Source organism: Pan troglodytes, chromosome 2 (genome assembly GCF_028858775.2).
Source record: "Pan troglodytes isolate AG18354 chromosome 2, NHGRI_mPanTro3-v2.0_pri, whole genome shotgun sequence".
In the NCBI taxonomy this organism is placed as follows: domain Eukaryota; kingdom Metazoa; phylum Chordata; class Mammalia; order Primates; family Hominidae; genus Pan; species Pan troglodytes.
This window is the reverse complement of record NC_086015.1, coordinates 129,699,182-129,711,398: the sequence shown is the minus strand read 5'-3', so window position 1 is coordinate 129,711,398 and position 12,217 is coordinate 129,699,182. Positions and strand designations below refer to the sequence as shown.

At 52.5% G+C, this 12,217-nt stretch overlaps 1 protein-coding gene across 7 annotated transcripts in view; it reads left to right on the top strand.

Moving 5' to 3' along the window:
* Positions 1-899: 899 nt before the first annotated feature.
* The window catches only part of ZXDC (ZXD family zinc finger C), a 38,356-nt gene continuing 27,038 nt past the window's right edge, over positions 900-12,217 (top strand). For 2 of the 7 annotated variants that reach the window (XR_001713596.4, XR_010155744.1), the window contains exons 1-5: positions 924-1,922; positions 4,573-4,725; positions 4,827-4,905; positions 5,852-5,982; positions 10,550-10,720. Coding sequence is in view for 4 of the 7 variants with exons in the window: in XM_016941843.4 (XP_016797332.2) it covers positions 1,016-1,922; positions 4,573-4,725; positions 4,827-4,905; positions 5,852-5,982; positions 10,550-10,720 (1,441 nt within the window). In the remaining 3 variants the exon portion in view is untranslated. Of the gene's footprint in view, positions 1,923-4,572; positions 4,726-4,826; positions 4,906-5,851; positions 5,983-10,549; positions 10,721-12,217 lie in introns of all 7 variants that reach the window. The other 5 variants (XM_016941843.4, XM_516717.9, XR_010155743.1 and 2 more) reach the window with 5 other exon arrangements.

Below are 12,217 nucleotides of genomic sequence, written 5' to 3'. Positions count from 1 at the left end.
GGTGGAGGTGAGCATAATTTGATGTGCAATTTTTAGATCATAAAACGGTGCCCCGTGGATGGGAGCGAGTGGAGCGGAGGGAGACTGATGATCAGCTAGTAGTTATTTTTCAGGTACCCAGGAATAAAGTGCGGGTTTGGATCTGAGTGGTGGTGAAGTTGAAGTGGAGGAGTCCAGATTGAATGCGGAGGTGTACGGTGAGGTGGGGGAGGGTGAGGACCGGAAACAGTAAGTAATTAAGCTGTTGCAGAGTGAGGTTGTGCCAAGTTTAGTAGGAAATACAGTTGGAAATACAGGCAGGGGTCCTGCGTATCAGGGAGGCCCCGTGTGCCGAGCAAGGACCTGGGCCAAAGCAAACGAGGTCTGCGCGCCAGCGGCGGCAGGCGAGCTTGCACTTAAGTGAGCTGGGGTTAGGCGTCCGGCCTGTTGGACAGGTTCGAATCCTGGATCTGCCGGCTGCCGAGTGACTCGAGCTCGCCGTCCCTGTTTCCTCACCCCTGGGTGACCGCGCACGCTTAATCAGCTCAGACAGGTACAGCCCCTGGGACGCAGTCAATGCTTACGAGAGGTTGCCTGTTAAGTGTCTGAAATATTAATACGATTCGAAGTCAAGACAAGCCTCGTCTTCCACGCCAGCGGGAACGAGAAGGAATCGCTCAGCGTTGGGAGCCTCACTCCGACCCCTGTCGGTCCCGCGCCCCGCCGCTCGCCCTCGTAGGTGCCGGCGCTCCGCCCCCCGACCCCGCGCCCCGCCCTCCGACCCCGCGCCCCGCCCTAGTCGGTCCCGGCGCCCCGCCCCCGCCTCCGCCTCCGGCGCCCCGCAGCTCAGCCCCACGTCACGTCGGCCCAGCAGGCCTCGCGCATCGCCCGGCGGCGTCCGCGCACGCGCGGTTCCCAGCCGGACTCTACGCCGGGGCTTGGCGCGGATCGCGTCCCGGGGCGGCGCACGCACACCTGGGCGGGGCGCGGGCCGCTCTGCGTCCGAAGCGGCTCCGACGCCGTCGCTGGGACCAAGATGGACCTCCCGGCGCTGCTCCCCGCCCCGACTGCGCGCGGAGGGCAACATGGCGGCGGCCCCGGCCCGCTCCGCCGAGCCCCAGCGCCGCTCGGCGCGAGCCCCGCGCGCCGCCGCCTGCTACTGGTGCGGGGCCCTGAAGATGGCGGGCCCGGGGCGCGGCCCGGGGAGGCCTCCGGGCCAAGCCCGCCGCCCGCCGAGGACGACAGCGACGGCGACTCTTTCTTGGTGCTGCTGGAAGTGCCGCACGGCGGCGCTGCTGCCGAGGCTGCCGGATCACAGGAGGCCGAGCCTGGCTCCGGTGTCAACCTGGCGAGCCGCCCCGAGCAGGGCCCCAGCGGCCCGGCCGCCGCCCCCGGCCCTGGCGTAGCCCCGGCGGGCGCCGTCACCATCAGCAGCCAGGACCTGCTGGTGCGTCTCGACCGCGGCGTCCTCGCGCTGTCTGCGCCGTCCGGCCCCGCAACCGCGGGCGCCGCCGCTCCCCGCCGCGCGCCCCAGGCCTCCGGCCCCAGCACGCCCGGATACCGCTGCCCCGAGCCGCAGTGCGCGCTGGCCTTCGCCAAGAAGCACCAGCTCAAGGTGCACCTGCTCACGCACGGCGGCGGTCAGGGCCGGCGGCCCTTCAAGTGCCCGCTGGAGGGCTGTGGTTGGGCCTTCACAACGTCCTACAAGCTCAAGCGGCACCTGCAGTCGCACGACAAGCTGCGGCCCTTCGGCTGTCCAGTGGGTGGCTGTGGCAAGAAGTTCACTACGGTCTATAACCTCAAGGCGCACATGAAGGGCCACGAGCAGGAGAGCCTGTTCAAGTGCGAGGTGTGCGCCGAGCGCTTCCCCACGCACGCCAAGCTCAGCTCCCACCAGCGCAGCCACTTCGAGCCCGAGCGCCCTTACAAGTGTGACTTTCCCGGTAACCGCGCGCTCGGGGGCGGGCGGGCTGCGCGGTGTTGTAGGCAGGTCCGGGGTGCCACGTCCGCCCCACAGAGGGGCCTGCCAGACCTTAGCAAGCCGGGGACGCAGGCTCTTCGGGATTTGTATTCTAGCTCCTTCCATGTCATTCGATTTGAGATCTTGGCCCTGCCCTGCCGCAGGGATTCCGATGGCAGGTAGCGCAGATCACCACAGCTGCGCTTCCCAAAGGTGGCGGCAACAGATATCCTTAACCTGCTTGCGCTTGATGAAAGCGGCACGCGTCTTCACAGAGTGGCACGGAGCTATGTGTCAGGTCTTTATTTTTCTCAGTCTCGTCATTTGTTTACGGGGTGCACACTCCGTGCTAGAGGAGCAGAGATGAATGTGGCCAGATTCAGGACCTTAACACGCTGGGAGGATAGCCACAGGTGTGCGCACATCCTGGCTTTTTTTGCCTTTTGCACTTCGATTTCCGTTGAACCTCACAGTTTTGTGAAGTTTTAAAAATTAGCCGTCTGTGAAGGTTAAAAACTGTCCTCTTTTACAGACGAAGAGACAGAGGCCGAGCCTTGTGGATAAAGTCCACTGCTGGTGGCTGGGCGCGGTGGCTCACGCCTGTAATCCCAGCACTTTGGGAGGCCGAGGCGGGCGGATTACCAGGTCAGGAGATCGAGACCATCCTGGCTAACACGGTGAAACCCCGTCTCTATTAAAACTACAAAAAATTAGCCGGGCGTGGTGGCGGGCGCCTGTAGTCCCAGCTGCTCGGGAGGCTGAGGCAGGAGAATGGTGTGAACCCCAGAGACGGAGCTTGCAGTGAGCCGAGATCGCGCCACTGCATTCCAGCCTGGGCGACAGAGCGAGACTCCGTCTCAAAAAAAAAAAAAAAAAAGTCCACTGCTTGTTCTTTCTCCTCTGTGTTGACCTGCAGTTGTTGGGAATGTAGGACTCCAACACAGTGAGCTCTTCACCAGGATGGGCAGCTTTCCCTGCTTTCATAGGGATAGGGTTCCTCCAGAAGGGCAAGAAAGGATTCCTCCCTGGAAAGGCAGAAGAATGGAGTCGGCTGGGTGGCAGAGCCCAGGTGGAGATTGTGGTCTGTGGTGAGGGCCCAGGAGGAAGGACCAGTCATTCAAACAGAAACTGGAATATGTGCCTAGCATGCCCCTAACCTGTATATGCACACGGCTCTCCTTATAATGTCCTTAAACAAGAATTTTTAAAGGATGAGATGAGAATTATGAACGGGTTTTATTATTTTTTCCCTCGCATATGCCTGTGGACTGTCTTGCGCATTCCTCTTCAGAGAGAATGTGGCTTGAGGCCACTAGCTCAAAGCCTTTTTCAGTCATACACTGTTGGGAATCTGATGGTGGCTGTAGACCCTTTCCCTGCTAAAAGAGTATCATTCTGTGTATGACACTGGGAAGGTCAGGGATCCCGCCTGCTTCCAGGCATGAGGTCTCTTGAGGGTTTTGTGTTGGCTGATCCATGAGGCTTCTTGTGTTGAGATGAGATTAGATGGTTAGATGAGATTAGATGTTTAGAAGCAGGAGCAGGACCAGGGAAGCATCATCAAAGGGCCCAGACCTGAGTTTTCTGAAGGCCTGAGCCAGGGAGTGGGAATGATGAGGGTCTCTAGCAGGTGAGATTGCAGAGGGAGAACCAAAGGGTGTAATTATCTATGGGGGTGTGGGGGGTTCTTGCCAAGGCAGAGAGAGTCTGTGTTCAGATTTACATGACCAAGTGTGTGAACACACCGAAGCCCAAAATACCCTGGAGGTATTTTGGGACCAGATTGAGGCCAAAGATCAGCATTTCTGAGTTAGATGTTGCTGGGGAAAGTAGGGTTCCTTGGGCTGATACTTTTGGGCAGTGCTATGCCACGTACATCTGTGTGGCAGTTCATAGGCATGATAGTATCTCGTTAAAGGTTCCAAGAGGAGCTGCAGCAAAGACCCCTGTTAAACATCCTGCAGCCTCATGTTTTCCACCCTGTTGGAGCCCTGAATGTTTCTGTCGGAGGAGAAGTATTGCTGTGGAATTGTTGAGGCTTAGCTGCTTTGGCCAGGGGTTAGGATTGAGGTGAAGATTACAAAGCAGGGAACCTAAGGAAATTGCGAAAGGAAAACGAATCCAAACAGCAAGGGACAGGGCTGGCAGTTGGAGGGTGTCAGGGAGGAAATTTGGATATGTAGAGGATGCAGCATCACCCCCAAGGGGTGAAAAATCCTGGCTAGTAGGATGATTTGTAGCCTTTCAAAGATCAACCCTACCAGACAAAATCTTGTTCCTTAGTATTTGATTTCTCTCATGGGGTTCTTGGGTCCCAGTCTGTGTGCAGGATCAGTGCTCCGGAGCCGGCCAGTAGATGGCTGTGAACGGAGGACTTTCTCTTTATCGGTTGCTCCATCTCCAAGTCATGTTGCAACAGGTGGCCAGCGTGTGCCTATTGGCTGCCATTAGCTGCCTTCCTGTGGTGATCACAAAGCCAAGCATTAATGGTCATCCCTTTTTAGAGAGTGCTTCTGAGTCATGTTTTCCCTTGTCTGCTTCAGTGTGAACAGGGTCTGGTGGGTGTGACTAGCATTAGCTATGTTGTATAATTTTGGCCACGCTTTGAGCAGGTTTGTGTTTTCTTTGTTCAGGCTGTGAGAAGACATTTATCACAGTGAGTGCCCTGTTTTCCCATAACCGAGCCCACTTCAGGGAACAAGAACTCTTTTCCTGCTCCTTTCCTGGGTGCAGCAAGCAGTATGATAAAGCCTGTCGGCTGAAAATTCACCTGCGGAGCCATACAGGTAATGAGCTAGGGAACGCACAGCATTTGGACCCAAGATTTGTCTTCATCGTAGCTGTTGGAGCTGTAAATTTTATGCTGTATAATCTTTTCTTTTATAAGGTGAAAGACCATTTATTTGTGACTCTGACAGCTGTGGCTGGACCTTCACCAGCATGTCCAAACTTCTAAGGCACAGAAGGTAATCCTTACATTTTGGTTTGCATTATCAGGTTTGAAAATGAGTGGTTTGTCAGCAGCAGAAACCAATGAATGAAATATCTGTAGACATTTTTTAAGTTGTTAAAAAAGGAGCTCAGTGTTGATGATTTGGAAAATTCAGAAAACTGTAAAAAGAAAATTGCTCAGAATCTCATCACCTGAAGACAGTTTTTTCTGTGTATACTTTTTTTAAAAAAAGCTTAATTGGCATACTCTGTTCTTAAAAAAAAACAATTCCAGTTTTTTTTTTTAACTTAACATTGTAGAATAAGCTTTCTTCATGTAATTACAAGTTTTCATGGTGGTAATGACAACCCTGGAGACTGTGTCCAGGTGACACTCAGCACTTTATATGTGTGTCTTCTACCTTCCCAACAACCTCAAAGCTAATGTTCTTATTCTCCCTGTTTTACAGTGAGACTCGGAGAGATTCAGTGGTTTTTCTGTACTTGCACAGCTGGGCTCTGAGGATTTAATATAAAAATGTCACTTAGGAAAAGACACAGTCGTTACAAGTTGGCTTAAGAGAGTCCTTTTGGCATTGCAGCTGATGCTCTGTGCACATTTCTCACGACCCTCTGTTGCTCGGAAAGCTTGTTGATCATTGGGGTTTCTAAACAATAGAAACACCTTCATCAATACATTTGGGACTCCACTGTTCTTAGATTAGCTTATATTAGATTGAAGTAGCATTAATTGTTTGATGTGTGACTCTGGGGTCAGCTTAGTCATTAAAGTAGAATTTTTATGGGGTAGCTAAATTGCAAATCTGCTCACATGGATTAAAGACAGAATTAAGATTTTCCGAAATGTACTGATCATTTTTGTAAATGCAAAGTTTGTGTTTTGGTATGTTTTGTAGAATTTTAAAGAATCATGGTGAGTTGTGTGAGGAATCACAGCTCCTTTATTTTTCTGTCTGGCAGGAAACATGACGATGACCGGAGGTTTACCTGCCCTGTCGAAGGCTGTGGGAAATCATTCACCAGAGCAGAGCATCTGAAAGGCCACAGCATAACCCACCTAGGCACAAAGCCGTTTGAGTGTCCTGTGGAAGGTAGATTTTAAAACATTGCTTTGAGCAGTAAACTAAGTGCCATGCCAACATTTATCCTGTTAAGTTTCCGTTGTTTAAAGGTAAATGTTAGCTGCTTAAAGACTGACTCAATATAAGTTGCAGCATTATGTTTACTTACCTCATTGAGTTAATTGTACTATTTTGGGAGCAGTGACTTGAGAATCAGACGCAGTTTGACTCATGGCCCTGATCCTCATTAGATCTGTGGCTCTAGTTAAGTTACCTGTTTAATTTGGTGGTCATGAGGATTAGGTGAAATGTGGAAAATGCCTGTTTATCCATCTGGCATGGAGCTCGGACTCAGTAAATGGTAGGTACTTTTGAGATCACGTTTGAATTGTCGCTCCAATCATTTTGTAATTGGAGAGCAGTAAAGCTAGACTGACTTTTTCTTTTTTTGTTTAATTTTTGAGACAGTCTTGCTCTGTCACCCAGGCTGGAGTGCAATGGCGTGATCTTGGCTCATTGCAACCTCTGCCTCCCAGGTTTAAGTGATTCTTATGCCTCAGCCTTCTGAGTAGCTGGGACTACAGGCGTACGCCACCACGCTTGGCTGATTTTTATGCTTTTAGTAGAGACAGGGTTTCACCATGTTGGCCAGGATGGTCTCAAACTCCTGACGTCAAGTGATCCACCCACTTTGGCCTCCCAAAGTGCTGGGATTACAGGTGTGAGCCACCACGCCCAACCTGACTTTTTAAAAGGGATAGTAGAGTGGTTTTTTCCTTTAAAACACTGAAGGCTCAGTTCATTTGCCAGAAATTGGCTGCGTGACCTGTGCGTGACTTGTGCGTGCTGGCCCTACTCTAGTTCTGCAGGTGCACTGGGAGGCAGTGAGCCAGGACACGTCGGGTGGTCATGGATTCAAAGTCTGGCTCTACCGCTCCCTAAAGTGGTGGCCTCAGGCAAGCTTCTTCTCTGGGCCTTGGTTTCCTTACCTGGAAGAGAGAATAATAAAGACCCATTTAAAGCTGAGCCTAGCTCTTAGAACATAATGAACATATATACAAGTGGTGTAACTGAGAAACAGTTCCTCCTTCCGTCAGAGTTTCAGCTGGAGGTGCAGACAGGGGAACAGGTAACATGTAGGGTGCTGCAGCGGCGCAGAGAGTTTCCCCAGACCGGGGTGAGAACGGCCTCGCAGTCAGCTGAAGAAGAGGGGAGAGCACCACACGTGCGTGTGGGTGTTGGAGGCGGAGTGGCCTGGGAGAGCCTCTCAGGGCCAGGAGTGGCAGGCTTGAGTGCTTGGGTGAGCGTATGATGTCATCATGTTTGAGTTGTGGCTTAGCCTGGCTTCAGGATTGAAAGCAGCCAGGGGTGTGGGGAGGTGGGATGGCCTGGACGGGGGCCTTAACAGTGGGAAAAGAGAAAAGGGCATCAATAGCAGAGGTGGGAGTTAGAAGTCACAGTATATGATGATGGATTTGGATTTTAGTTGATGTCAGTGTGTCAGCTGAGTGGATTTGGAGGAAGCAGAGTTTGGTTTGGACATGTTGTGTTTTTGGTACCTTTGTGCGTCTAATGCGCAGAGGGCAGGGGATGTGCCACTGGTGCTGGGGAGAGCAGGCCAGGCAGGGAGCGAAGCAGACAGCACCCGAATCATCATTTAAGCCACAAAAGTGGATGAAATTCTCAAAGAAGAGTATAAATGGAGGAGAGTCAGGGTAGTGTAGTTGATCAAAAGCCTGAATTCTGGAGTCAGACTGCCTGGATTCGAGTCCCAAGTTTGCCACCTAAGTAGGTCTGGGGCCTCAGACAAACACTTGAAGCTCTCTGTGCCTCTTCCTTATCTGTAAAGTGAATAAAACGTCCCAGGGTTGTTGAGAAGGCTGGATTGGTTACTAAGTTTAGCGCATATGGAAAACATCAGTATATATGTCAGTTACTGTCGTTGTTGTGATTGCTGTTAGATTTTCTTAAAAAGGACCTAGGACAGAGCTCTGGGGCTGCCCCAGATTCCGGTGGAGTGGCTGGGACGGGTACTGGCAGGACCAGCAACAGCACAGTGGGGGTGGTGCTGAGGTGAGAGGGGAATGTGTGGAAGTGGGGGTCACCTGGAGTGCTAGGGTGAGCCAGGACCAGGGAACACATGCCTCGGTGCCACCTGCGGGGTTGTCTTGGTGTGCTGATGGATGAGGTTCCGTGGGTCACTCAGGCAGACTCCTGCTCTGGTGCCCTGAGAGGTGGCCTGAGTGGGAGACGGGGATGGTTTGTGCTGACACTTCTGCCAGAGGTGACTGGGGAAAGGGGAAAGGTGGGAGTTGGCCGTGGAGGATAGGGCATTTGTTTCTGTAGAGCTCTGTTTCTTCCAGCAAGTCTAGGTGTTGTGCTGGGAGAGAAAGGGGGCACTCCCCACGTGGTGTATGGGCAGCACGTGGAGATGGAGTTGGAGCTGGTGGGAGGAGCCCAGAACCTCTTCTCAGCTGGACTGAGAGTTGATCATTCTTGGGGTTGGGCAATAGTTGGGGCTGATGACACCATTTTTTCCACTTTGGTAGGTGTTTGAACTGTTCTGTAATAAAAAGTAGAAGGCAAAACTACCTTTTTTGTAGTAACAGGAGGAGGAGGAAAGGACAAGGCCACAGACCAGAAGTATGTCTGAGGGCAGGTGTTGGGTGGCCTCGTTGCGGCCTCTGGGCTATGTGTGCTGGGGCCTGTGTCTCGTGTTGCCGAGCCTCGTGCTTGCCTGGCCGTCCATGTGAGCGCCTCACTGTCCTCTGAATGCAGCTTTGCAGACAGGTCTGTCAGTGATGGCTGCTTCTGCCTCTCCCTGGTTGCAGCTTGGATTTGTAAAGAATGGAAACAGATCTCAATATACTGGCAGAATTTGGAAAAGCCAGCAGTTAGTACACATGGAGAAATGATTACATTCCTGGTTGTCGCAGGAAATACAAACCAAAATGAAATATATTTTTTGCCTATGGAATTAGCAAATACTTTAAGAAATGGAAACCCAGTGCTGGCAAGAGTGTGCAAGGGTCCTGTTGTAGCGTGGCCCTGCCATCAAGAAGGCATTTGACAGAAGATGTGCTCAGAGGCTCTGCTCTGTGACCTGTCTCTAGAAATCCGTGCTCAGGACCCCCAGCTGGGAAAGGGGGTTCCAGGGTACCCTGTGTACCATGGTGAGCAGGGCATGCAGAGGAAACTGTGCGCTTGCAGGGCAGTCCTGGGCCGTCGGACTGTCTCCTGTGTTTCCCAGATGGTTTTTGATGAGCCTGACCTGGAAACGAGTTTGCAGCTGTATTAGAAAATGAAAAATGTAGTTGAAAACTATATTCACAGGCATCCAAGGCCCTTACTCACCTGGCTGTATCCTATCTTCATAGCCTCTTTCCTTAAAATATCCCTCCTCCAGGCGCTGGGCTCTGGCAGTACTGCCCCACTGTCTTAAGAAGGTGCCGCGAGTGCGTCGTTGCTCGCACCACTTGCTTAGGCCCGTGCAGAGGCTCTGTAGGCAGGTATGGCTTTATTGGGCCCTCAGCACCCCTGTGAGGTAGGTGTCACTCCCGTTTCACAGAACAGAAAAAGGAGACCCGCAAAAGATAAATAATTTTGTCTAAGGCCACACTGCTGGTAAGAGGCTGAACTGGAACCCAGGCTGGGGTGCCTGCACTGCTGCCCTTCATGCCCCCATGCCTTGGCTGGGCAGCTCCTGCGGCAGGAGCACCATCTGCTCTGCTGCAGGGTGGCCCAGTCACCTCGAATGCTGCATATTCCTGAGACCGCTTTTCTGCCTTCTCGGTAGGTGTGTGGTTTCCTCTGCTGCTTGCATGTTTCAGTGTTGGCACTGACTTCCTTCTGCCCTTTGTTGCAGCAACTGGCTGTTCTACTTGCCCCTACCAGGTCACAGGCCTCTGACCGCCAACAGCTCCACGTCTCCTTCCTGTGTCCATATGGGGCAGAGCTCCAGCATAGTAGAAAGCCAGGGCACGGAGGGGAAGTGATTGTAACTTTGAATGTGTCTTGTTTTTCCTCTGATGCCTGTGTGCAGATCAGAGACATAAGTGGATTGGGAGTGTAAGCAAGGAGTTGCCAGCCCTGGGCTCCAGGACACCCGCTCAGTCTCCCTGGGCATCCATTGTCTCAGTGGGAAAGTGAAAGGACTGGCTTTGGTGATCTGTCAAGATAGTTTCCAGCTCTAAATGTCATCCTAGGATTACATTTTTATGGTAATAGCTTAATCGAGATGACTAGAATAAATTGTTTGCAACTGAATATTTAAGCAGTTAATACTTAATTTGACTTAATCTTCCCAACATCTCCATGTAGTGGGTGAAGAAACAGGCACAGAGGTTGCTTAGGCATAGATGAGGTAGGACTTCAAATCTCCCTACGGGTTTCACTGTATCTCTTGCTTTTTAAAAACAGTTTGCTTTTGACTTGAATTGCTTGTGATGCTACTTCTAGAGATATTTGGTCTCTGTCCTTGCCAGTAGCCAGGGTGCAAAATGCAGGTCTGGTGGTTCTGATCTGATGAGGAAGTGTCACTTGTTCCTGGTTCCTTGGTGATCCTTGGGTTTCACACTCATTACTCTTTTTGTTCCAGGATGTTGCGCGAGGTTCTCCGCTCGTAGCAGTCTGTACATTCACTCTAAGAAACACGTGCAGGATGTGGGTGCTCCGAAAAGCCGTTGCCCAGTCTCTACCTGCAACAGACTCTTCACCTCCAAGCACAGCATGAAGGCGCACATGGTCAGACAGCACAGCCGGCGCCAAGGTCTGCACTTTCCACGGCCCCCATGGGGAGCTGCTTCCCTGTGAGAAACGGGAACAGTGCCAGTGCCGTCTGTTCCTTCTTCACCTCTTGGAAGGCGTCAGGCAGTGGGGTTGTGGGCGTGGCTGCCAAGCCAAGTGGCCTCTTTTGCACTCTTTGCCACTTTCTTGCCTTTGACCCTCTAATCCCTCCCATGTCTTTTGTTTTTTGAGACAGGGTCCCTCTCTGTCACCCTGACTGGAGTGCAGTGGTGTGATCATGGCTCACTGCAACCTCAGGCTCCTGCTCAAGTGATCCTCCCACCCCAGTCTCCAGAGTAGCTGAGCCCACAGGCATCCACCACCATGCCCAGCTAATTTTTGCATTTTTTATAGAGACAGGGTTTCACTATGTTGCTCAGGCTGGTTTTGAACTGCTGTCCTTAAGCAGTCTGCCCACCTCAGCCTCCCAAAGTGCTGGGATTACAGGCATGAGCCACCATGCCCGGCCCCTCCCATGTCTTTGAAATGCTTTCCTGGAAGAATGTTTCACTTTGTTGACTTTCCCTAGCATATGTCCCCTAAGCCTGTGTCTCTCACTGGGACTTTTGTCCTGAATTCTGAACCTGCCCCTCCTGTGTTTCCGTCTGCCTCAGCTATTCTCTCTCCAAGTAACAAAGGCTAGAGCAGAGTTGTGTTTCAGGAGTGGACTGGGAGTAACGAGGGCTGGAGAGGGCAGGGTTAGAGAGGAAAGTGACGGTGGCCTGGTGACCTGTGAGGGGAATGCTGAGTGTGTGAGTGCCTAGTCATTGGGCAGCTTTGCAGCGTGGGACTAGGAAACCTACCCCACTAGGCCTTCTCCACAGTCCAGGATACAGAAGTGCCTGGCAGCTGTGGTGGCGGCCCCTCTGGGGAGCACGCCCATGTGCCCTATTCTCTGGGCCCTGGTGCGGTTGTCGCTCCTCACCGGGCCTGGCTGAGTTACTTCTGCTGCTCAGTCCGTGGAGGCTGTGTGTGTCACCAACTGGGTCCTCACGTCTCCTGTGTGACCAGCAGCACCACAGCAGAGCACCGGCTTTGGGGCGCAGCTGTGTCACAGCTGCCGCGTTGGCGAGGGACAGGCCTTCATGCCTCGCACAGAGTTCGGTGAGGGGTTGGGCTCAGGGCAGTTCTGTGGCCTTTGCTTTCTTGTGATCCTATTTAGAAGTGGTCATGAAGCCCCTCCTTGGGATCTTGGACACTGATCTTTCACAGTTTACAGCAGTTGCTGTTCAGCTTTATATTTAAATAAATTGCCCTTCTGGCTTTAGTAGTGTCTTGAGGACACGGAATGTGCGTGCCACCTGATTCATGTTGGAGGGTGTCACCTTTGCTCACAGAGGCCCACATGACCAGGCCCCTTTTCTCTGAGGGCTCTGTGAGACTACATCACTTAGGCCTCTCCCCTGTTTGGCCGTTCCCTCTCATGGCACACTTCCCCTTTCCTGACCTGGCCAATTGAGAAGTCTGCAGAGGCCCAGTG